Source organism: Triticum aestivum, chromosome 4A, assembly GCF_018294505.1.
Source record: "Triticum aestivum cultivar Chinese Spring chromosome 4A, IWGSC CS RefSeq v2.1, whole genome shotgun sequence".
NCBI lineage: Eukaryota > Viridiplantae > Streptophyta > Magnoliopsida > Poales > Poaceae > Triticum > Triticum aestivum.
Genome location: NC_057803.1, coordinates 457,993,601 through 458,019,448, shown reverse-complemented (window position 1 = coordinate 458,019,448; position 25,848 = coordinate 457,993,601). Strand labels below are relative to the sequence as shown.

Below are 25,848 nucleotides of genomic sequence, written 5' to 3'. Positions count from 1 at the left end.
TTCCTGAGGGTTATTTATTTGATCAAGATGCTTCTTTAGCTATTTTAGCTTGCAAAGATAGATATGAACTCAAAAGGTTATTAGCTAAATGGAATAAGCAATCTCTAAATGCTAGGATGAGACCTGACCCTGCTTTTGCTACTTCACCTATTTGTGTTGTTGATAAGGATTATGAATTCTCTGTTGATCCCGATATAATTACTTTGGTTGAATCAGATCCTTTTTATGGCTATGAATCTGAAACTGTTGTAGCACATCTTACTAAATTAAATGATATAGCCACCCTGTTCACTAATGATGAGAGATCTCGCTACTTTTATATCCTTAAAATATTTCCGTTCTCATTAAAGGGTGATGCTAAGATATGGTTTAATTCTCTTGATCCTGGTTGTGTGCGTATTCCCCAGGATATGATTTATTACTTCTCGGCTAAATATTTCCCTGCTCATAAGAAACAAGCTGCTTTAAAGGAAATATACAACTTTGTGCAAATTAAAGAAGAGAGACTCCCACAAGCTTGGGGGAGGCTTCTCAAGTTACTTAATGCTTTGCCTGATCATCCTCTTAAGAAAAATAAAATACTTCATATCTTTTATAATGGACTAACTGATGCTTCTAGAGATTACCTGGATAGTTGTGTTGGTTCTCTTTTTAGGGAAAGAACACCGAATGAAGCTAAAATCTTATTGAATAATATGTTGACAAATGAAAATAGTTGGACACCTCCGGAGCCAGCTCCTGCTCCAATTAACGATCCTATTCCTAAACAAACTTTGAAGAAGAGAGGTATTCTATTTCTCAGTCCCGAAGATATGCAAGAGGCAAAGAAATCTATGAAATAAAAAGGTATTAAAGCTGAAGATGTTAAGAATTTACCTCCTATTGAAGAAATACATGGTCTTAATTTACCGCCTGTTGAAGAAACATATGATCTTAATCCTTTATTTATTGAAGAACCTCCAGACCTCGATAACCCGACACAGGTAGTAAAGGTAAATTCTCTTTATAGATATGATAAAGCTGAAATCCCTCCTGCTAAAATTGCTAGTCAATGCTTGGATGAGTTTGATAATTTTATGTTTAAGCAAGAAGACTTCAATGCTTATTTTGGTAGACAATTAAAACAAGATGCTGATATGATTAAATACTTGGGTGATTATATGGCTAATATTAGAGGTGAACTTAAACTTGTTGGCGAACATGCTTCTATGGTTACCACTCAAGTAGAACAAGTACTTAAAGCTCAAAAAGAATTGCTCAATGAGATGAATAGTAAGAAAAATGATTATGTTGTTAAAGTGGCTACTAGAAGTGGTAGAATGACTCAGGAACCTTTGTATCCTGAAGGCCACCCTAAGAGAATTCAGCAAGATTCTCAGAGAAATAATATTGATGCACCTAGTTCTTCTAAAAAGAAGAAAAAGAAAAATGATAGAACTGTGCAAACTTCTAGTGAACCTATTGCTGAACCACCTGATAATTCAAATGATATTTATATTTCTGATGCTGAAACTCAATCTGGTAATGAACATGAACCTAATGAAAATGTTAATGATGATGTTCATAATAATGCTCAACCTAGTAATGATAATGATGTAGAAATTGAACCTGCTGTTGATCTTGATAACCCACAATCAAAGAATCAACGTTATGATAATAAAGATTTTGTTGCTAGGAAACATGGTAAAGAAAGAGAACCTTGGGTTCAGAAACCCATGCCTTTTCCTCCCAAACCATCCAAGAAAAAGGATGATTAGGATTTTGAGCGCTTTGCTGAAATGATTAGACCTATCTTTTTACGTATGCGATTAACTGATATACTCAAAACAAATCCTTATGCTAAGTACATGAAAGATATTATTACAAATAAAAGAAAGATACCGGCAGCTGAAATTTCCACCATGCTTGCTAATTATACTTTTAAGGGTGGAATACCAAAGAAACTTGGAGATCCAGGATTACCTACTATACCATGCTCCATTAAAAGAAACTATGTTAAAACTGCTTTATGTGATCTTGGAACCGGTGTTAGTGTTGTGCCTCTCTCTTTATATCATAGACTTGACTTGAATAAGTTGACACCTACTGAAATATCTTTGCAAATGGCTAATAAATCAACTGCTATACCTGTCGGTATTTGTGAGGACGTGCCTATTGTGGTTGCAAACGTTACTATTTTAACGGACTTTGTTATTCTTGATATTCCTGAGGACGATAATATGTCTATTATTCTTGGAAGACCTTTTCTTAATACTGCAGGGGCTGTTATTGATTGCAACAAAGGCAATGTCACTTTTCATGTTAATGGTAATGAGCATACGGTACACTTTCCGAGGAAGCAACCTCAAGTTCATAGTATCAATTCTATTGGAAAAATTCCCTCGATTATATTTGGAGGTTTTGAATTTCCTCTTCCTACTGTCAAGAAGAAATATGATATACTTATTATTGGGGATGTGCATATCCCCGTTGAGGTAACCTAGTGTTATTCGAAATTTCTCCGGTTTCATGTTAATTGGAATGAGTTTGTTAACAAGACTTGATCAACCTTGTTAGTGGATTCCATTTGACGAACATGAGATGGATGAAACTAGAAGCACAACCTTCTGTACCCCACTTTTACTTTCTGTTATTTATTTGAAATAAAATAAAAATAAATATTTGTCTGTCTATTATCTGATTATCCGTGCAATATAAAAATACCTCGAAAATAGAAGTTCTCCAAATGCCCTGAAAATTAAATATGATTTTTATAGAATATTTGAGGATTTATGGAACAAAGAACACACCAGGGGGCCAACCATCTTGCCACGAGGGTGGAGGGCGCACCCACCCCCCTAGGGCGCGCCCCCTGCCTCGTGGGCCCATGGTGGCCCTCCTCCACTTATTCTTTCAGTCACACACTTCATCTTCCTCCCCCAAACACGAAAAACCAGCTCAAACCCGAGTCCAAGCTCGTTTTAGTACCATTTTCGATCTCCTTGCTCAAAGCACCTCTCACAAAACTGCTTGGGGAGATTGTTCCTTGGTATGTGACTCGTCCATTGGTCCAATTAGTTTTTTGTTCTAGTGCTTTATTCATTGCAAATTTTTGCTGCTTAGGTGACCCTGTTCTTGAGCTTGCATGTCAAATCTATATGGTCAAAAGTAGTTTTGATGCATGATATAGGCCCTAGGCACTTGTAGGAGTAGTTGCTATCAATATTATTGCATTTGGTTTACTTTTATTTTGAAGTTACTAAAAAAATCAGAATTTTTCAGAGGAAGAAATATGCTTAGGAAAATGTTCCAAGGTGGTTCTTCAAAGAAGCAAGGACCCAGGCTTGCAATGCGTGATGCTGACAAAGAGGCACCAAGAGACGCTCTAGTGTGTCCTTGTGAGTGGCCTTCTAAAAATTTTATGGATCGAGCGGGAATTAAAGAAGAATTTAACACATATTTGCAAAATGCCGATCTGGAGGACTTTGAGGCAGACAAATCCCCCAGTATCATGAGCTCACAAGCTCTTTTGTGAGGACGTTTGAGTATTCATCTTCGTGTAATTCTCCTTCAGTCATGTTTGATCTTTATGACAAATCTTATACCATGGACTTAGAGGATTTCACTTTTGCTTGCAAACTTCCACAATGGGGTAGTGTTAGGGATCCCCCTAAATCTGAATTTAGAAACTTTCTTGCTAGTATAACTGTAGGGGAATCTAGAGATATAACGCAAGCTACCATAGGGAGCATTCACTTTCCATGCTTGTAGTATTAATTAAAAAGAAAACCCAAAAATATTTCATGTTTTTCTTTTGCTTATTGGGAGCTTTCCCGTGTAAATAGTTTTATTTCTTTTCTTTTCTTTGGGGGTCAGTAGGAGAAGACCATGATTAAATTTTTGAAGTGGCTCTTATATGCTTTATTGTTGATTTAACCAAGAGTCCATATTGCTTTGTCTTCTCCTGTTTATTGAATGCTCGCAGATTCCAGCTTAGTCCAATGCACGTGCACTCTTATTATTATTCACATCGTTCGGTCATGCAAGTGAAAGGCAATTATGATGATATATGATGGACTGACTGAGATGAGACAAGCTGGTACGAAGTCGACCTCTTTTGTTTTTGTAAATATGATGAGTTCATCGTTCTTGATTCAGCTTGTTATGAATAAACATGTTTGCAATGACAATTAGAGATCATAGTTGTTTGTGCCATGCTTGATTAGCTATGAGTTATAATGGTTTACCTTGCATGCCAACATGCTATTAAAATGGTTATGATGTGGTATGATAGGGTGGTATCCTCCTCTGAATGATTTAAGTGACTTGACTTGGCGCATGTTCACGCATGTAGTTGAAACAAATCAACATAGCCTTCACGATATTTATGTTCATGGTGGATTATATCCTACTCATGCTTTCATTCAATGTTTATTAATTTTAATGCATGTACATGGCTGTTGTCGCTCTCTAGTTGGTCGCTTCCCAGTCTTTTCTAGCCTACACCTGTACTAAGCGGGAATACTGCTTGTGCATCCAAACTCCTTAAACCCCAAGTTACCACATGAGTCCACTATACCTTCCTATATGCGGTATCTACCTGCCGTTCCAAGTAAATTTGTATGTGCCAAACTCTAAACCTTCAAATAATCATCCTGTTTTGTATGCTCGAATAGCTCATGTATCAACTAGGGTTGTCTGTATATCTTCCATGTTAGGCGGGTTATTCTCAAGAGGAGTGGACTCTGCTCCTCACTCACGAGATAAAGGGTTGGTCACCGGGATGCCCAGTCCCATGCTTTATGCAAACTAAATCAAAATAATTGCAAACAAAACTCCCCCTGGGACCTGATGTATGTTGGAGGCACTCGTTGTTTCGAGCAAGCCATGGATTGATGTTTGTTGGTGGAGGGGGAGTATAAACTTTACCATTCTATTTGGGAACCGCCTATAATGTGTGTAGCATGGAAGATATCGCCATCTCTTGGTTGTTATGTTGACAATGAAAGTATACCGCTCAAAATATTATTCACCTCTATTTCAAAACCAAGCTCTGGCACCTCTACAAATCCTTGCTTCCCTCTACGAAGGGCCTATCTATTTACTTTTATGTTGAGTCATCACCCTCTTATTAAAAAGCACTAGTTTGAGAGCGCAGCTGTCATTTGCATTCATTACTGTTAGTTTACATTGGGTGTGACTATGATTGGATCTCTTTTACCATGAATTACAATGTCTAGTCAGTCCTTGATCTTTAAAGGTGCTCTGCATTTATGTTTTGCGGTCTCAGAAAGGGCTAGAGAGATACCATCTTGTTATATCATATTATGATTGTTTTGAGAAAGTGTTGTCATCCGAGATTTATTATTAGGGCTTGCTAGTTGATTATGCTATTGATATGGGTAATCATGAGACCTGAGAATTATTGCAAATGTGGTTAGTTATAATCTTTGCTGAAAACTTGAATGCTAGCTTGTCATATTTATAACAACAAGAGCAAACAGAGTTTGTAAAAGTTTTTTCTTTATTTCTTTCAGTTTGTCAACTGAATTGCTTGAGGACAAGCAAGGGTTTAAGCTTGGGGGAGTTGATACGTCTCCGTCGTATCTACTTTTCCAAACACTTTTTCCCTTGTTTTGGACTCTAACTTGTATGATTCAAATGGAACTAACCCGGACTGACGCTGTTTTCAGCAGAATTGCCATGATGTTATTTTATGTGTAGAAAACAAAAGTTCTCGGAATGACATGAAACTCCACGGAATATCTTACAATAAACAATAAAAAATCCTCGCTAAAGATGAAGACCAGGGGGCCCACACCCTCCTCACGAGGGTGGGGGGCGCCCGCCCCCCTAGGGTGCGCCCCTACCTCGTGGGCCCCCTAGAGACCCCCCGACTCCAACTCCAACTCTATATAACTGCTTTAGGGGAGAAAAAAATCAGAGGGAAGAAATCATCGCGTTTTATGATACGGAGCCGCCGCCAAGCCCTAAAACCTCTCGGGAGGGCTGATCTGGAGTCCGTTCGGGGCTCCGAAGAGGGGGATTCGTCGCCGTCGTCATCATCAACCATCCTCCATCACCAATTTCATGATGATCACCGCCGTGCGTGACTAATTCTAGCGTAGCCTTGCTGGACGGTGATGGGTTGGATGAGATTCACCATGTAATCGAGTTAGTTTTGTTAGGGTTTGATCCCTAGTATCCACTATGTTCTGAGATTGATGTTGCTATGACTTTGCTATGCTTAATGCTTGTCACTAGGGCCCGAGTGCCATGATTTCAGATCTGAACCTATTATGTTTTCATCAATATATGAGAATTCTAGATCCTATCTTGCAAGTCTATAGTCACCTATTATGTGTTATGATCCGTTAACCCCGAAGTGACAATAATCGGGATACTTAGCGGTGATGACCGTAATTTGAGGAATTCATGTATTCACTATGTGCTAATGCTTTGTTCCGGTTCTCTATTAAAAGGAGGCCTTAATATCCCTTAGTTTCCATTAGGACCCCACTGCCACGGGAGGGTAGGACAAAAGATGTCATGCAAGTTCTTTTCCATAAGCACGTATGACTATATTCCGAATACATGCCTACATTACATTGATGAATTGGAGCTAGTTTTGTGTCACCCTATGTTATGACTGTTACATGATGAACCGCATCCGGCATAATTATCCATCATTGATCCAATGCCTACGAGCTTTCCATATATTGGTTTACGCTTATTTACTTTCCCGTTGCTATTGTTACAATCAGTACAAAATACCAAAAATATTACTTTGCTTTCATTACTCTTTTGTTACCGTTACCATCACTATCATATTACTTTGCTACTAAACACTTTGCTGCAGATACTAAGTTTCCAGGTGTGGTTGAATTGACAACTCAGCTGCTAATACTTGAGAAAATTCTTTGGCTCCCCTTGTGTCGAATCAATAAATTTGGGTTGAATACTCTACCCTCAAAAGCTGTTGCGATGCCCTATACTTGTGGGTTATCACCACCTCATCCTCCACCTCGGGGGCTGCGGGTGGAGCATCAAGTGGCGTGCCACCTCCCGGTTGGGGGCTGGCACGGTCCCAGGCGCCAGCCGACCCTCGCGAGGGGCCCGAACCGAACAAGGCCCGCTGCTTGAAGAAGACCCCAGGATCGAGGCCAGCCAGCTGCCGACTGTGACCAAGGGAGGAGCACTTGGCACGCCTGCTGCGCTCTGAGCAAGGCTGCAAAGAAAGGGCGGCGAAGTCGCAACCTTGGGGCGCCTTGACGATGGACCAACTCCCATGGCTGACCCCACGCCGTGGGCAGCGCCCGAGCCTGTAACGCTGGAGCTTGGCGGGTGTGACGGGACGAGAGGGAGCTGCTTCTCTAGAGATTTCACGGCCTTAGCAGAAGGGGTCCAGAGGGGACGGTCGTCAGGAAAGGAAGGCGGCACATAGAAGATCACCAAGATAAGGTACTTACTCATCGACGGCGATGTACTTTCGCCGCTTCAACGGCCCGAAGATACCGCTGCCGCTCGGAGATCACTTCCTCTTGCGGAGCTCCTCGAAGTCAACACAAAGGCAACCGAAGCGCTGGACGTGACGGCCGGTGCGCGGTGGAGCTGAAGAAGACCCAAGAGGGATGGCCTCAGGGGAGCCCGGCTGAGCCGAACAGCCCAGCTCCTTCCCACTGCGACCTCCCAAGGCTCCAGGAGCCTCAGCCTCGGGAGCCGCATGCCGCATCTCCTCGGCAACCGACGCCTCAGGAGGGGGGTCACAGGCTCCCGAGGATGACGCCCCTGGATCACCACACGACATGTGCTCCTCAGCACCCGAGCCGCTGGCCCCCGTCGCGGCTCGCTCCCCTGCATCGTCACCTGGGGCGAGCCCGGCACCAGCGACGAAGAAGGGGACCACGATGAGGGGGTTCTCACGAGGCCCCACCAAGCCGACTGGGCGCAGCCCCCACTCATCAAAGGAAGGCATGTTCGCAGCAAATGTGGCTTTGTTCTCGCAGCGGTACAACATGCAGCTGTTCCTGGGCATCACGTCTGGCAGAGGGACACCTGATAGGACCGTGAGCACTGTCTGCTGCGCAGCGAGAGGAAGCCCGTCCTCCTAAAACCTCACGTTGTCGTGCCTGTCGAGCAAGCCCCACATTAGGCGCAGTCATGCCAAGGTCCATACGGGGGCAAGAGCTACTCAACGCATGACGAACTCCCTCACCACCATGGGCGCAGTCATGCCAAGGTCCTTCAACCACCTTAGCCTGGCCCAGACAGGGGCAAGGAAGGGGCTCGTGAGCTTCTGATGACCCCAGCCGGAGTTTGGAATAGCAGGCCCTGCTGGAGCTTGGAGCAGAGGGTTGAGCATGCCTGCGTTAACAAACACCCATCACGTACGGAACTCGCTCGTGGATGAAGGGAGCTCGAAGTCGATCCCCATGCTTGCCGTCGCAGCCATGGCCTGGAAACCCGCGCACCCTGAGTTCTGCCGGGGACCGGTGAGATGCAGCGAGAAGAAGTGGCGGAGGAGTGCCACACAGGGGGTGATGCCCACCATGGCCTCGCACATGAAGGCGAAGACGGCGAGAAGGGTCACAGCCTGAGGATCAAGATGGAGCATGTGGATCTGATAGTGCTCGAGCACCGCGTTGAAGAAGGCGGAGAAGGGAGGAAGCAGGCCGGCCCAGAGGGCATCGATGAAGATTGGGACCTTGGTAACTACACGAGCCATGCTGCTGCGAGACGCGGGCCAAGCCGGCGTCTCTCCCCACTCATTGAAACTGGAGGTGAGCATGGGGCGCACCTTGTCCATGGCCTCATCATTGAGCACAAGAGGCCGGCCGAGCGCCGGCTCGAAGGATGGAGGCGCAGTCGGCGAGGACAGAGGTTTCTTCCCTTTCTTTGTTTGTTTCAGCGCCATGGCGGTGAAGCGGGCGAAGCACAGGTCGGACTAAGAAGGTGGAGCAGGGCGTCGAGGCAGCAGGGAGATTGGAAGAGCCGGGCGTGGCAGAAGAAGAATAACTGTGTAAGAGGCGGGGCCGCATAACCAGGCGGATTCAAGGGCAGCGTGGGGAAGCAGAGACGCCCGCATCCAATCAACCGCCATGCGTCAATCGAGGCCGCAAGATTTTGGGGCCCGCGGTGCTCCGAACTTGGATGGTTTCACCGCGAAGCCAAGCCCGAGCGCACCTTGGGTCCGGGGGCTACTGTCGGTGTCCTGGGAACGGGGGTCCCCAGACTTGCCTGCCTGCGGCCCGCGGCGTGGCTGAGCCTGCAGGCCGTACGGCCCATCTTCACCAACAAAGCATCCAAGACCCTCGCGAGGGTCCAAGCCTCGCAAGGCGGACGACGCAAGACCTCCTCGGGAGTGGCCTAGCCGGAGAGGCTCATGAGGAGTGGAGATATCAAGGCGGGGCAAACCTCACGAGACCCTCGTGACGTGAGCCATGACACATGACACCAGGCGGGTGCCAGCACGCGCAGCGTCCTTGTTTCCTCTTTGGTGCTAAGGAGGCAAGCGCAGGCGAGGAAGTACCGAGGCATCATGCAAAGGTTGCCATATTGGTGCAACGAGACCAAGACCAGGAGGACGGCAAGACGGAGGTCATCGTGGAGCCCAAGACAGCGTCACCACCAGAGCCTTTGGCAGGCGAAGACCACTTTTGTCAGGATAGCTTGTACTAGCTGTCCCCTTCAAATTAGCCCGCCATTGTTGGCTCCCTTCCTGCTTGATATTTGGGAAGAGGATCAGGGCCTATATAAGTAGGACTAGCCACCACCTTAGGAGAGGGGGGTCATACAGAGGACAGAGGACGGATCATTTAGACCACCCACCCACACACACAAGCTCACCGAGCTCAAGAACACCTCAACCTCAGGAGGATGTTCTTCCCTTGTACTGTTCATCATGAGCCCTAGAGGCAATCCACCACCACCACACTGAGTAGGGTATTACACCACAATGATGGCCCGAACCATTATAAACCTCGTGTCTTTCTGTGTTGCGAGTTCGTCGAGTTCGTCCGCGAAATCTTAGCGAGCTAGAGCGTAGATCGGTGGGAGGAAAAGACTTCGTGCGCACCCCAGTGTTCGAACCTTAAGGGTTTGCCAGAACCCCACATCCGACACCTACTAAGTTTGCGGGGATGGAGGGCTTTGTGAACTTAGTCAATATATGAACGATTCTAGCTCTAGTGACCATACGATGTCCATCCAATAACCGTAGTGCTTCTTCAACCTCTGGTCTTCTTGCTCCAGCCGCCCAAACCAGCGCCGGTCATGCTACGTGCTCCTGCCTCCCGTGGCCGGTTGTGATGCCGCAGAGGCCTCACCGCCCCCTACTACTCCCACCGCTGGCCAGGCCATCCCTCTACTCACCCACACCCCCTGCTATTCTAAGGCGACGACAGCCTCACGCCGCAGCCGAACCAGTGAACCCTCGTACTCCTCTTCGTGTGGGAATCCACTGCCGCGTCTTCCCTGGCTACGTGCCATCCCTTTCCTAGGCCTCACCATCGTCCACCGCCTTGGTGCTCTCGGGGCGGTGTGGTCAATGTGGTCAACAACCGACTTCCATTGGAAGAGTACTGTACGTGGAGAGGCTGACAGCTGGGTCCGCGGCAGCCGCAAGGAAGCGCCTCCTTATTACGCGGAAAATAATTATTCCTACACCTGACAACGGGGACCCACCAGATGGGCCACCGTATTTCACGAAAAAAAAACGTTTCCCTCCTGACTGCTGGGAACTACCAGCTACATCTTCGCACACAAGGAAGTGCGTCCGGGCAAAAAAATGATTCGCCCCCTGACTGCTGGGACCCACCAACTATATCTTCACACGCAAGGAAGTGCCTGACAGTCGGGACCCACCTAGTCGAAGCGTACGTAGCATTGTCATTCTGGTCGCAAACGTGTGCATACATACCGGTCGATGTAGAGCGCGCACGTGTCGTAGTAGAGGCACGCATGTAGCATGTATGCGTACGTACAACGGCCAGTGTGCAAGAAAGAAAATACGGACACGTACGTACATACGGGTGGGGTCTCAAATGCCTACTCGTGCGTACGTACGGCCAGGGCTCGTGTGCATGGCTGGGTCAGAACGGAGAAACAACGTCGTCGTCGTGTTCATGGGGAGCTAACCGGCTGGGTCGGAACGGAATGCATCGTCGTGTTCATCGGGAGGGCTTGGACGGAATAGCCGATGGAAACGAGGCCTGGCGTACCGCAGAACGGAGGGAACGGCCTTGTGTTCGACCGGCCATGTTCGGAACGGGATCCTGTTCATCAGGAGGGGTCTGGCGTACCGCAAAACGGAGGAAACAGACCTCCTACGGTCAAAATGGGGGTCCTATTGATCGGGAGGGGTGTGGCGTACCGCAAAACGGAGGAAACGGACTTGTGTTGGAGCGCTACGGTCAAAACGGGGGTCCTATTCATTGGGAGGGGTGTGGTGTACCGCAAAACGGGACTCCACAGGTTACTGTTCATCTCCACCGTCGACCCCCTCCAGCCTCCACGGGCTACTGTTCATCCACTGTCGACCTCCTCCAGCCTCCACCTACGACTGTTCATCCACGGGCTCCTGTTCATCCAGCCTCCACTACGGCTACTCCACCGGCTACTGTTCAACCAGCCCTCTCCACGGGCTCCTGTTCAACCACCCCTCCACGGGCTTTTGTTCATCCAGCCCTCCACCGTCTACTATTCATCCAGCCCTCCACTGGGTGGTCCTATTCATCCAGCCATCCACGGGGTCCTATTCATCCAGCCCTAACCGGCTCGATCAATCGGGGTCCTGTTCATCCAGAGGCAACACCATGGGGTCCTGTTCATCCACCCCCACCAGGAACTGTTCATCCAAACCCCCCAACAACGCTCACTGTTCATCCAGAGGCAGCATCGATCGGCTTCAGTTAGCAGCAGTAGCGAAGGAATTGCTTGATTGGATTCAGTTAACAGCCATCGATCGATTGCTCGGTGTCGGTGTCAAAACCGGTGGATCTCGGGTAGGGGGTCCCGAACTGTGTGTCTAGGCCGGATGGTAACAGGAGGCAAGGGACTGTTTTACCCAGGTTCGGGCCCTCTTGATGGAGGTAAAACCCTACGTCCTGCTTGATTAATATTGATGATATGGGTAGTACAAGAGTAGATCTACCACGAGATGGGAGAGGCTAAACCCTAGAAGCTAGCCTATGGTATGATTGTTGTTCTGTATGTTGTCCTACGGACTAAAACCCTCCGGTTTATATAGACACCGGAGAGGGTTAGGGTTACACAAAGTCGGTTACAATGGTAGGAGATCCGCATATCCGTATCGCCAAGCTTGCCTTCCACGCCAAGGAAAGTCCCTTCCGGACACAGGATGAAGTCTTCAATCTTGTATCTTCATAGTCCAGGAGTCCGGCTAAAGGTATAGTCCGGCCATCCGGACACCCCCTAATCCAGGACTCCCTCACTCGGGTTCAATAACGCGTAGCCTGCAGTACAATCGCTCGGGTTCAGTAGGCGAACGCCTCGCTCGGGTTCAGTTAGAGCCGAACGCCACGCACCCATGTGCGTGCGTGTACGAGAGAAATGCGCATCGCTCGGCCCTGACCACCCACCGTAACCGAGAACACCTCAATATTTTCCTCGCCCTCGCTTCTACCACGGTTTTTTTCGTCATGGACAGCCCAAAGAATGTCATGCAGCTGCGTCTCCGGCCCGCCCAGGACAAAAAGCCTATTTTCTATCATGATTTTTTGTCATAGAAGTAGGAGCCCACCACATCTATGATGACACCAGGTTTTGTCACAATTATCATCATAGAAGTGTCATAAGTATGACAGAAAAAAATTCGTTCGGCCCAAAATGTCACGGATGTGTCTTTTTTTTGTAGTGTGACGCGTCCAACCGTGGGCCCGCGGGGTCAAAGTTGTGCATTGGAATTTTGAACATCACAGACCACCCTTTTCACTCATATATATTTGGGCCACATGTTGGTGTGGCTGTCTTTTGACCCTCTCTAACATTATTTTTTGCTGCACAGACTCTGATGACCCTCAATGGACACGGGGTAAAATATCTTAACCGTGTGCGATACAAGTGCAATGTGAATCACCACGACCGTGCAGGCGCAATCAAATTAAGGTGGAGGTACTGGCTCAACCGTGTGCAATGTAACTGTGCGGGAATCACCACGACCGCGCAAGCGCGAGCAAATTAAGGTGGAGGTACTGGCTCAACTGTGTGCGATGCAAGTGCACTGGAATCACCACGAGCATGCAAGCGCGAGCAAAGGGTGGAGGTACTGGCTAAACCGTGTGCGATGCAAGTGCGCTGAAATCACCACGACCGCGCAAGTGCGAGCAAAGAGTGGAGGTACCGCCTTAACCGTGTGTAATGCAAGTGCGTTGTAAAACCACCACTTGTGCAAGCTAAAGTCGGGTAAGTTTATTTGTAAATTAGGACGAACCGTGTGCAATAGACTAGCTAGCTAGAAATATAAAAAACAAACTACCCGCCTTGAGCGTCGCAAAAATCGGCGGATCCGCGCCACTTTTCCTTATTATCGTACATGCATATTGTTATTGGACCGTGCGCGATCTTGGGCACTCCCGCCCTGCATCAATTCCTTTACCCAAATTTTAGTAGCCGCCGTACTTCAACCGTCGCCCAGACTCCTCCAGCACCGACCTTATAGTAAAATTGCAGTAGCCGAGGCATTTGAACCGCCGCCCTCCCTCGTCCACCACCATCTCCACCCACCATTACTAAAATTTTCAGTAGCCGTGGCATATCCTCAAACACCACCATCCCCCCTCCATAGTCCCCCAACCCCTCCCCCCTCGAACCCTAGCTTGCGGCCGCCGCCGGCACCGCCGCCAACCCCTGCCGGTCTGCCCGTTCCTCCCAGCTTAGATAATAAAGTTCAGGTTACCCACCGATTCCCATACCGTCGCCCCACTCCCCTGAGTTTTTAGATGAGGCATGTGGTGTCCCTCCCCGCCAGATCCACATCCCCTGCTCCAGAATGTCGCAGCCTAAGCTCGACCACGTATCCCGGGAAGCCCAATGAGCATTCGGACAAGAAGATGTTTATCATGGCCTCTCCGGCGGACGTTGGCAAGGTGGCCACCGTTCGCCCCGACCTGTTGATCCCGGAGCAACACATCGCCGTGAAAGCTGGCGAAGACGTTGACTATGTTGCCATGCCAAAGGCTTCATCTCAGCGGGCTAGCGTATTACTATATCTCGGGAAAGCTGGCTACGACATCAAGCTCGTCCACACCGACGGCTTCATGCAGGCCATGTCATAGGTAAGTGGTCCATCCCCAACCCCTCTGGTTCAAACACCGTCGATCTCTTTGACGGCCCTGCCGCTGATCTCCTCCGCCAAGCAGTCAAGGATTTGCAAGCTTTATACGCCATCGAGCCCATTTTGTCACTTCTGAAGGACACGTTCTATGGCGGCGGCTTGGGATCCTCAATTGCCAAGTCAGATCTCATCGACCACGACCACAACCTTGAGGATGGCACCCATGAAGGTTCTTCTAAGGTGAAACAGCCCATCTGTGACATCAAAGAGCGCACCATGGGTCTGTGCTCTTCCAACTGGAAGGATCCCATCCATGAAATGTGAGGCAACATTCTATCAGCAAATCTTACCTTTTCTAGCTAGCCAACCTGTACCCTTTGTTGTAGTAGCATTTGCCGTGCGGTGCTTTAACTGTGTCGTGTTTAATTATTTCAGTTAAGGAAAAATGTATTGTTCAATAGGTCTATGTGATGTTTAAGTATGAATTGTCCACTTTAGTTTCACGAATGGCATATTTAGTTGTTTTATAGTGAGTAGATGCCTTGTTTATCTGTATTTGGTTGTTAGGTTGGTTGGAGTGAGCATTTTTCAGTTATCGAGCAGATGCCTTGTTTATCTGTATTTGGTTCTTAGTTTGGTTGCAGTGAGTATTTGTCCAGTTATCAAGCAGATGCCTTGTTTATCTGTATTTGGTTGTTAGGTTGCTTTTTTTAGCATTTGTCCAGTTATCAAGCAGATGCCTTGTTTATCTGTATTTGGTTGTTAGGTTGCCTTTTTTAGCATTTGTCCAATTATCAAGCAGATGCCTTGTTTATCTGTATTTGGTTGTTAGGTTGCTTTTTTTAGCATTTGTTTAATTATCAAGTAGATGCCTTGTTTATCTTTATCTGCTTGTTAGGTTGGTTGCAGTGAGCATTTGTCCAGTTTTCAAGCATATGCCTTGTTTATCTGTATTTGCTTGTTAGGTTGGTTGCAGTGAGACTCTGTCCAGTTTTCAATGGCTATATTTGGTTGTCATACTGGTCATTTATGCCTTGTTTATTTCAGTCATTCACAATGTGGTCTTCATTATGTGCAAGTCAGAACTGTGCCGCTCGACTACATCAGTACCAGTTTAAACGGCTATATTTGGTTCCAATTATTCCTGGTGTAGTTAGCACATGCCCTTTATTCCAGTTTTACACATGTATCCAGTGTGATGTTTAAGCATTACCTATGTTCTATTCATTTTCAACAATACCAGTTCGAATTGCAATATTTGATGGATGTTAAGCCTGCTGTCGGTAACATTGCCTTCCATTTTATATCTGCTTTAACAGCATGCTGAAACCAACACATTCAAGCTATCATTTGGAGATGATGTTGTTTACCTTTGCTATATTTGTTGGATGTTAAGATTGATGTACTTATAATGCCTTTCCACTACTTATGCAGGACAACAACGGGAGTGGCCACCATTTTCTGCCGATGTTAGCTTCATCCCTCGGCTTGTACTACCCCCATTGTTCCATAATGTAGTGCATATAGATCCAGGCCTGGACACTGGTTAGCTTCTAATATTGACTTGTTGCTTGTAGGTACATATGCCCTTGGCAAGGATCCACGCATTGACCCTTTTTGCGTATGGGGCAATGATATATTGATGAACAAGCATCAAGTGAGGAAAGTGATAAGGATTATTAGCAAAAGATACGAACGGTGGCAAGCAAATTATTTGTTTATGCTCTATCCAACACAACAATGAGCTGTAGGATGGTAACTACAAACTCTGCAGCCTTCTCTTTTTACTGCCCATGATGAGTTGTCATACAAAAATGTCTGAATCTTTTTCGTTCCCAGTGGTTCCCGAAGCAGTTCACTCAAGATTACCTTGCAAAGTACATGACTGGTGGACACACAATGAAGGTTAAAGTATTTCATCCAAACTACAATGAGCATCGAGAAGTCTTAATGAAGATAGTGAAGGATGGACGGGCAGCCATCACAAGGGGTTGGCCTAGAGTCGTGCGCGCCTTACGCATGGAGGAGGGCACAATACGGGCATTCCGCTTCACCTTCTCTAGCAACTAGAATGTCTTTCGCCTCTCTCTTTACAGTCACTACAAGAAATATGTCAACTTATGACCTTCTGTCAGTGACCCTCGAAGAATTGGTCATAAATTTATGACCATTTTAGACCAATTGGTCAAAAGCTGTCCAGGGGGCTCCGAACCCTAAACCATTGCGACCATTTTGGTCAGAAAGGTCGTAATTTCCATACACGAAATGGTCACAAAGCAAACAGTGCTAGTCCGCTGCCTTATTTCTAGTTGTTAATGACCAATATAGATGGTCATAGCCTTGTAGATTGTGGTGGGTTGTGATGACTAGGTGCCATCTCATCAGTTTTGCCTATGTGTCATGTCCATGTGGCGGTTTTTGCCCTATGTTGTGAAGCAACCTATATTTCTATCATTCCCAAAATTCCCAAAAAAATCTCATAAATTCTTTGGGGCATATCTTCATCAAATATGTAAAAATCCTTCCTTACCTAGTTCAAAACTAATTCAACAATATTCATTTTCCTATTCTGTTCACAACAACACTTTATGAAGGAAGTGCTATTTATATATTCTTGATTGCCCTTGGAATTTTTGGGCACTCTTTCCTATCCAAATCATTACCGCATGACAAAATTCAGCTCCATTTGCCTAGCAAATCTTCCTCGGCAAATTTCCAAAGTTTTTGTCCACCTAGAAGCATTGTGAAGGAAGTACCTTTTTTATATCTCTAAATGACATGAAATTTATACAGTTCCTTCATATGCCCAAATTATCACCCTCCTCCAAGTTGTAGCTCAGTCAAATCATCTATGTGAGCCCAGGTTCAATTTATATTTTATGGCCAAATTGGCACGTTGCAAAGCAAGTGTTATATAGACCCCTCCTATTACCCTCAAACTTTTCGGGCACTCTTCCATACCCAAATCATTGCCACATGATAATATTCAGCTCAATTTTCGTAGTAAATCTTTCTCGGGAAATTTCCAAAGTTTCTACCTCGAGAGAAGCTTTGTGAAGTAAGTACTAGCTAGGGTTACCCAAATGATCCTAAAATTTACCAGCGCATGACCATACCTAAGTAACTTACCTACACAAATTTTGAGCTCATTTCATTCATCCAATCTCTCTCACTAGTTTTCCCAAGTTTCTGTCCATAGAAGAGCATTGTGAAGGAAGTACTACTTTGGCATGTCCAAATGGTATCAATTTTCTACAATGCTTTCCTATGCCCAAATAACCATCCTCCACAAAATTTCAGCTCACTCCATTCATTATTTTGAGCCCAGCTTCAACATTTATATTTTTGTCCAGCGTGGTACTTTGCAAAGCAAGTACCACCTAGGATCCTCCTTTTGATCTCAAAATTTGTGAAGACATTCTCCTTAGTAGATTATCATCCTCAGCCAAAACTCACGCCCATTGGCCATGTGCATTTCCCGTACCGCTAATCAAACACTTGGCTGCTAATTCATGTTTGAGCATCGATCGGTCTCCTCGTGAGAATCTTATGTTGTAATTTTCTTCCTAGCACCAACCTGGGGAGTGCCCAACCCACTAGACATGCCTAGGCCGCCCAGAACACATGGCAACATTACGGTCACGCGGTGACCACGCGACGGGCATGCGAGTTTACGCGCTCTAGAGTTGGGGCCCTCGGCCACCGCCCAAACCTCGACGTATTGCCACCAAACCATGTATTTATGATTAAATAGGTCCTTATGTAACTAGAAATGATTTTTGGAAAAAATAAATAGCAAACTATGAGGCAGCTGCAGTTCAAATTTGACCCGCTTCCAACTGAATCGGCGGAAATTTGTCTTTTTCACGAGAGGTGGATCAAAAACTTTTACACCCAACCATTTTGTCAATTATGCATTAAGTATGTCCTAGTATTTTATAAAAATGATTTGGTCCAATTTTGCAACAATTATTTGGTAGTTCTTTCACAAAAAAACCTCCTTTCGGGCACTCGAAAAATGGAAAATGATTTTTTCGTCCAACGAAAATGAAAACTTCCTTAGGCAACATTGTTTGCCATTCCAATATGCACCCTTGTGCACACTATGAGATCATTTGAACAAACTATGCCATGAATGTGGCCATAAGATTGATCATTTGGCTTGAAAGCCATTGATCTCCACACATGATAGCTTGTTTCTGAGAACACTTTTTTAAAATAATTGCCGTATTACAAGTTTGTTATTTTTCCTAGGAACTTGGCCACATATGATGACACAATGCGAAGGTTTCCCAATTTTTTGATTTTTTTTTTGAATTTTTTATGCCCGTTTCGAAATGCAGTCAAAACGACGGGAATGACCGTTACTAGCTAGTGGTTGAATCTTGGAATTTTTTTGGTGTTTATCTGATTAAATAGATACTTATGTACCTAGAAATTATTTTTGGAAAAAATAAATAGCAAACTATGAGGCAGCTGCAGTTCAAATTTGACCCGCTTCCAACTGAATCGGCGGAAATTTGTCTTTTTCACGAGAGGTGGATCAAAACTTTTGACACCCAACCATTTTGTCAATTGTGCATTAAATATGTCCTAGTATTTTATAAAAATTATTTGGTATAATTTTGCAACAAATATATGGTAGGTCCTTCACAAAAAAACCTCATTTCAGGCACTCGAAAAATGGAAAATGAATTTTCCATGCAAAGAAAATGAAAACTTCCTTAGGCAACATTGTTTGGAATTCCAAGATGCACCCTTGTGCACAATATGAGATCATTTGAACAAACTATGCCATGAATGTGGCCATAAGATTGATCATTTGGCTTGAAAGCCATGAATCTTCATGCATGATAGCTCATTTCTGTGAACACTTTTTTAAAATAATTGCCATCTTACAAATTTATTATTTTTTCTGGAAACTTGGTCACATATATTGACACAATGCGAACGTTTTCCAATTTTTTGATTTTTTTTGAATTTTTTATGCTCGTTTCAAAATGCGGTCAAAACGGCGGGCTTGACCGTTCCTAGCTAGTGGTTGAATCTTGGAATTTTTTTGGTGTTTCTCTGATTAAATAGATACTTATGTACCTAGAAATGATTTTTGGAAAAAATAAATAGCAAACTATGAGGCAGCTGCAGTTCAAATTTGACCCGCTTCCAGCTGAATCGGCGGGAATTTGTATTTTTAACCAGAGGTGGATCAAAACTTTTGACACCCAACCATTTTGTCAATTGTGCATTAGATATGTCCTAGTATTTTATAAAAATTATTTGGTACAATTTTGCAACAAATATATGGTAGGTCCTTCACAAAAAAACCTCATTTCGGGCACTCGAAAAATGGAAAATGAATTTTCCGTGCAAAGAAAATGAAAACTTCCTTAGGCAACATTGTTTGGAATTCGAAGATGCACCCTTGTGCACAATATGAGATCATTTGAACAAACTATGCCATGAATGTGGCCATAAGATTGATCATTTGGCTTGAAAGCCATGAATCTTCATGCATGATAGCTCATTTCTGTGAGCACTTTTTTAAAATAATTGCCATATTACAAATTTATTATTTTATAAAAAATGAAAAATGAATTTTTCTTCCAAAGAAAATGAAAACTTCCTTAGGCAACATTGTTTGTCATTCCAATTTGCACTCTTGTGCATAATATGGGATCATTTAAACGAACTATGCCATTCCAAAATGCACCCTTGTGCAAAAAACACAAGAGAAACAAATAGAAAAACACAACTACATAAGGTTAAAAAAGTATTTGATGTGCTCCACATGTGCTATGATTGTGAATTATAAAATTGATGTGCTCCAGATTTGCAACAAATATTTGCTAGGTTATTTATAAAAATATCATTTTGGACACTCGAAAAATGAGTCTCTTACAAAAAAGCTCATATCTTAGAACACTTTTTTAATAATATTAACAATATTCAAAGTTTGTTATTTTTACTGAAAAGTAGGTCACACTTGGTGACACAATGCGAAGGTTTTTTATTTCTATATTTTTATAAATTTCTTAGGTCGTCAAAGGGCAGACATGATTCAAAATCTTATTTTCGATCGATTACGACCAATTTAAATGGTCTTAACATCATCAAAGAGGATACTCTGTTCTGATTGGTCTAAAATCAGCTCACACGGATCATGCCTTAAGCACCGTCGGATGCGCCCCGATCCAACGGCAGCCCACACCCCCTCGTCGCTCTCACCCGGTATCCCTCTCACCCACGAAACCCTAGTCCCCTTCTCCCAATCGCCGCCGCCGCCTTCTCCCTCCCAGATCCAATCCAAGTCAGAGCCCGTCGGCCACCTCCATCTCCATTCCTACGCGCGTCGGCCACCTCCCTGCGGCGGAGCTCGACCCCAAAACGAAACGAAACCCACCGCCGCCGCCTTTGTCTCCCCAACCAACCACAACCCACCGGCGACCTCCTCCCACTCTCCCTCGCCTCCCCTCCCGTCCTCTTGTCTCCCTACTAGGCCCCAGATCGACTCGGCCTTCTCCTTCTCAGGCCACGACCAGATCCGCTCCGGCGTTCCCGCATCGGCGCCATCATGGACCTCCTCATCAAGCATCCGCCCGTCCCATCCTCCCTCCCTCGCGCAGCAGCCAAACCCTCCCTCCCTCCCCTTCGCCGCCGACGATGGCCGCCGCGGCGAAGAAGACGGCCGAGGAGATCCACCGCGAGCTCCAAGAGCTGCAGCGCCAGCACCGCGAGGTCCCTCCCCCCCGCCCCTCCACCCTCTCACTTTCCCTCCGTGGCCATCGAGGCGTCTCCCCTGACCTGTTTGCTTGTCCCCGTGTTCTCCTACCCTCCCGCAAATCAGCGAGCACCTACGTGACCCCCAAGGCCTCCGACGCGGCGTCCCCGCCACCGGCCCCGGCCCCGGCCCCGGAGGCCCCCGCCCGCTCCGCGGCTTTGCCAGACCCGTGCGCGCCTCTCGCTTCGCATTTCCTTCTCGTCCCTGTCTTTGTTTCAGTGCGTGATTTTTCTCCCCGCGTGTTTCTGATGCAGGCCCCGGAGCCGGTGGACCAGCCCGAGCCCAAGCGCCGGCTTCTTTCTGCCGTGGTTAAAGTACGAGCCCTCGTTTTTATTTTTGTGTTCGTCATTCCTGTTGTGTTTTGTTGGTTTGTCAAATACCCTAACGTCTTCTCTGTGTTTGGCGTGATGCATGGAGGTGGATGGCCCTGGAACTAATGGGGATGATGCGGCGGCGGAGGGGCGTGAGGATGGACCAAATGCTGCTCAAGGTGGTGAGAGGAGGGAAGCCAGTAATGGTGGGTTCAGGAGGGATGGGAGCCAGTGGGTATCCAGGAGGGTGAGTAAGGGGAATGTGATTTTGGAGGAGATAGTGTGCGTGTGTGCTTGTGGATGGGTTCCACATGCTGTTTTCAGGAGATCGCTTATATTGGTATTATTTGGTTGCAGGAGCTTGATAATCAGCTGCCAGAGCCTCTCCCGAGGCCGGCTCCCAAGGAAGAGGATCAGAGCTTGGTGAGGAGGAACAAGAGAATGCTGGGGAAGCTTCTTGTTGGCACGCTAGAGGTAACAAGTTCATCTGACGTATAATGAGACGATCCACGTGCTTAGAAATTGTGATATTTCCTTCTTGTTTCAGTATTTCTTGATTGCTTTGGATTGGGTATTGTGTAATCGAACATGGTATATTAACCTGCCGTTCGGTAAGAATATACTAATTTAGTTGAAGTACAAACGGCAAGTGAATTTTTGAATCCTCAAGGTTTTATTTTTGTCCTGCAACTTTTGGCATCAAGCAGAAAATATTTTGCCAATTTGGCTACAGAGGGGTTCTTGCTTCTTTCATCAACTTAGCAATTCTCTCAATTAGTTTGTGGTCTTCCAACATCAAATCCTCATTTCTATTACCCCATAACCATTGGCAATTTATTAACTGGTCTGGTAAATAGATCATTCCTTGTTTTGTTTACTAGGTTGGACATGGCTCTATTTGACTGCATAGTTTATAACCAATTTCCATACTCCTTTATATTCAAATCTCTTGGAGATCATTAAATTCCTCATTCCTCAGATAGGTGTTGTGTTATGGGTGGTGCAGTTATAACTAATTTCTGTTTGATTCATACAAAGTATTCAAGTTATTAGTACTGAACACCATTAAATCTTCAATACCCTTTTAATTGATTTCCCATACTTGCTTTGTCTGGTACTCTGGTTTATATTTCCAGAATGCTGAACTTCATTGCTCTAAAATATTTTGGAATTTCTAGTACTTACAATAACATTGCCTGCTTACAGCTTTTCCTTAATCATGTGAAATTTGTTCATTGTTTTCCAAAAGGAGTTACTCCAACATTTTTCTTGATTGCTTTACCATCACACTCTACAGCTTCAATTTCAATGAAACTGTATCGTAAGCTTGTCATTTTGTGTTTGTTGAAAATCACCATATGCAATTTGCTCTGCAGGAACTTTTGTATTGCACCCCCAGTTTTCAACTTTGCCACCAAGTTCGTTGCACCTACTCTCAGATACACAAAAATCACGAGTGACCTTACTGAATAAAGAAAAGAAATATGCTGAATAAACTTCTAGATCACTTGTGGGTGAGGTTTCAGGGCAGTCATTGAGGATTTGATGTCTTACCTATAGGTGTAGTAAAGTTTTTTAGAGGCCCGATGTGAAGCTATGTTACCTGATTTCTGCAAACACAGTGTTAATGTCATGTCACTATTGGCCAGCTAGGTGCTTTTCTAGTTCAACATAACATTTTTGGCTTGAGTTCTCTTTTCATTATTTGTATAATTGAAAATTGGAAATTCTGCCCTCTGCCATTTTGGACCCTGGTGATTCACTGGGAATTTTCCATGCCCCTTGGAATCTAACACGTCCTTCTCCACATCTTAAACTAACAAGCATGGGTTATGAGTTTAGCTATGAAGTTCTTTTTGTTTGTCGTGTGTTGTAAAATTCCTGGTTGTTTATTCCTGTTGGCTAAGTATATGGTATGACAATTTTTGTAGGTGAACGTTCCGAAGACCAAGAAGACCTACTGCAAGAACAAGGAGTGCAAGAAGCACACCCTCCACAAGGTTACCTAGTACAAGAAAGGCAAGGATAGCCTTTCTGCATGTTTATTTGGATCCACTGAACCTTTGCACGGCTAATCTCTCAAGTTTGTATATACATAGACAGGTTTTTTGAAAGTGTGACTCCATAGTATTGAGAAGTAATCATGTTTCCTTTAGTTTTCTGATGTGAAAGTTTCTTGAAAGTAGAGCTTTTCTTAACTAATCAAGAACTCGACTCTTTTCCCCTGATATCGTCGTTGCCCAGTCCAAGTCCGTTTGTGCTTGTAATAACGGAGTATTTGTACTTGTTTACAATGTTTTTAGGCACTGGTACGAAAGTTTCCCTTGACACGAACATAGTATACCACAGTATATATACTACCAAATATAATTCAGCATCTTGTTTTCGTCAATTGATGTGTTCCTGCTTCCTGTTGTCAAGCCCAAACCCACTGAATTACCTAGTATCTCTGTTCGTCTCTTCATATCGAAGCTCATCAAACTTGTCAGCTCTATGCTTTCATCTTGATTTGTACATCATCCTGAAATATATAATCATGCTTTCATTCTGATTTGTACACCATCCTGGATGGTCTGCCCAAACGATGCTCATAGTGTTTCTGTTAGCCTGCGTTACAACTCATTTTTTTATTTAAAGAACAACCAATTGGCACAGTGGTTCTACTTCTCATAAATTGACAAAAAGGTTCTAGCATGTTTTCATTTGCAAGTAAAACTCGACCTTCTTTTAGTTGAGTGAATATGTTTCAGATATGGAACGTTTTACAGTACATTTCTTTCCTTCTAAATGTGAATTCATGTACATCATCAAGCATTTCACATTTGCTGTAGCACTATGTAATGGTGTACTTCTTTTAGAAATTCTGCTCCTTACGTTTATAAATTCTACATATGGTTTCTCATCACTTGGTATATATATATCACGTTTTGGGCAACGAATTATTCAGCGTTCTATGTTAAAGCTTTCAACCTTGAAATCACATATTTGTTTGGGCATGTGCTATATGTACCATTTTAGAAGTAGTCCACATATTTCTGTCCTGCTATAGTCTTTTTTAAACTTCTTATGAGATTGAAGTATTCGTTCTGATTTCTGGTTTGCTGATTGTTGTAGACAGATGTTTGAAACCTCTTAACCGTGGACGACAACTACTTGAGAAGGACCATCATCACCCATCAAGTACGCCATTGAGGTAATTCACCAGTCCCTCCAGCACCAACTATCTATTTTCTCTAGTATGCTTAGGTTTTTCATGCTGTTGTGGTAGCCCCATTGCTGTTGCGTTGAATCTCATGCCACGCTGGTGCGCCTGTGGCTTGATGTGCTGTGATCTTTATCTGTGTAGGTTTTGTTTGATGATATGCTTAGATTATGATCATAAGCATGGTGGTTTGATGATGCTGAGGCCAGCTGTTAAACCATGATATAGTTGCTGGAACTGAGCTTAATATTCATGTGTGTATGTGTGTGTGTGTCGAGTAAGTTGTGGTTTGCGCTGCTCCTTTATAACATGATGAAACAAAGAATGTCCTTTACTCCTTTTTTGAATGGAATGTTCATAATATATTGTCTCCAGTTTTTCTAATTTTTATCAGCTGATTCATGTAACAGGGCGTCCGTGGAAGGCCCAGTCCTGACTCTCTAGTGAGCCAACATTTGATCGCTATTGAAGGAGCTACATGTAGAAGAAGAAAATACTTGTAGAGCTTGTAACTGATTCCCATAGTTGTAGAGCTTGTATCAACTAAGCTTGTATTACGTGTAACTTGTAGAACTTGTAAATGCTACAGCTTGTAGGACGTGTCATTTGTAGAGCTTGTAAATAAGCTTGTATATGCTACAGCTTGTAGGACGTGTCATTTGTAGAGCTTGTATTGAATCTGGCTATTGTTATTTGAAGTATCTTGTGTGTTTTTTCTTTGCCAATTTAACTACTGGTTATTTTCTTATTGTCAAATTGAAATATGAAGAATCTGGACCTAATAGCTAGGACCCACTTATCAGAACCTGACAAGTGGGACCTGTTTGACTAGTGGACCCATTTTATTAAAAAAACTAAAACTATTGTACAAAAAGGCCATGACCCATGAAATAAAAAGGCCGAATTGTTGGGCTTGGCCCATGAAGTCTGACCAAAAATTGACAGGAAAAAATATATAGAAAGGCTGAATTAATGGGCTAGGCCCATATAAACACTGAATTGGACCGGGCTGAATCTTGTGCCACGTCAGATTGCCACGCTGGATGCCTACGTGGACTGGGGAGGTTGCTAGTGACCAAAACGCCACAGTAGACGTATTTTGGTCATAAACGTCTACGACCATTCCAGAAGAAAGGTCTCTATAGTCAGTTTACGACGGCCCAGCTTTTGACCTTATGTTTTTGGTCACAAAAAGGTCACAAATGGAAATTTGTGACCTTTCAGTGACCAATAGTGGTGGTCATAAGTTGACATATTTCTTGTAGTGAGTCTTTCGTACAACTGT

At 44.7% G+C, this 25,848-nt stretch overlaps 1 protein-coding gene across 2 annotated transcripts; it reads left to right on the top strand.

Annotated features, from left to right (window-relative positions):
- The first annotated feature begins 20,560 nt into the window (after positions 1–20,560).
- On the top strand, positions 20,561–25,261 carry LOC123082082 (translation initiation factor IF-2). 2 transcript variants are annotated; one of them, XR_006438937.1, is made up of 8 exons: positions 20,561–21,007; positions 21,117–21,219; positions 21,305–21,364; positions 21,468–21,608; positions 21,719–21,835; positions 23,293–23,380; positions 24,480–24,554; positions 24,974–25,261. XR_006438937.1 is itself a non-coding variant. In XM_044504499.1 (6 exons), exons 1-6 carry the CDS (start codon positions 20,844–20,846, stop codon positions 23,368–23,370), a joined length of 663 nt encoding a protein of 220 aa, XP_044360434.1. In that variant the 5' UTR covers positions 20,561–20,843; the 3' UTR covers positions 23,371–23,589. The 2 variants fall into 2 exon arrangements, 1 of the variants encoding a protein (XP_044360434.1); XM_044504499.1 differs by lacking the exons at positions 24,480–24,554; positions 24,974–25,261 and having other exon boundaries at positions 23,293–23,589.
- Positions 25,262–25,848: the final 587 nt, after the last annotated feature.

Bases quoted from the DNA above. Each gene is read 5' to 3' on its own strand.
- LOC123082082 (XM_044504499.1), top strand. From the start codon at position 20,844: ATGGACCTCCTCATCAAGCATCCGCCCGTCCCATCCTCCCTCCCTCGC. The intron at 21,220-21,304 runs GTGCGCGCCTCT...TTTCTGATGCAG, and splicing joins TCCGCGGCTTTGCCAGACCC to GCCCCGGAGCCGGTGGACCA. The intron at 21,365-21,467 runs GTACGAGCCCTC...TGATGCATGGAG, and splicing joins TTCTTTCTGCCGTGGTTAAA to GTGGATGGCCCTGGAACTAA.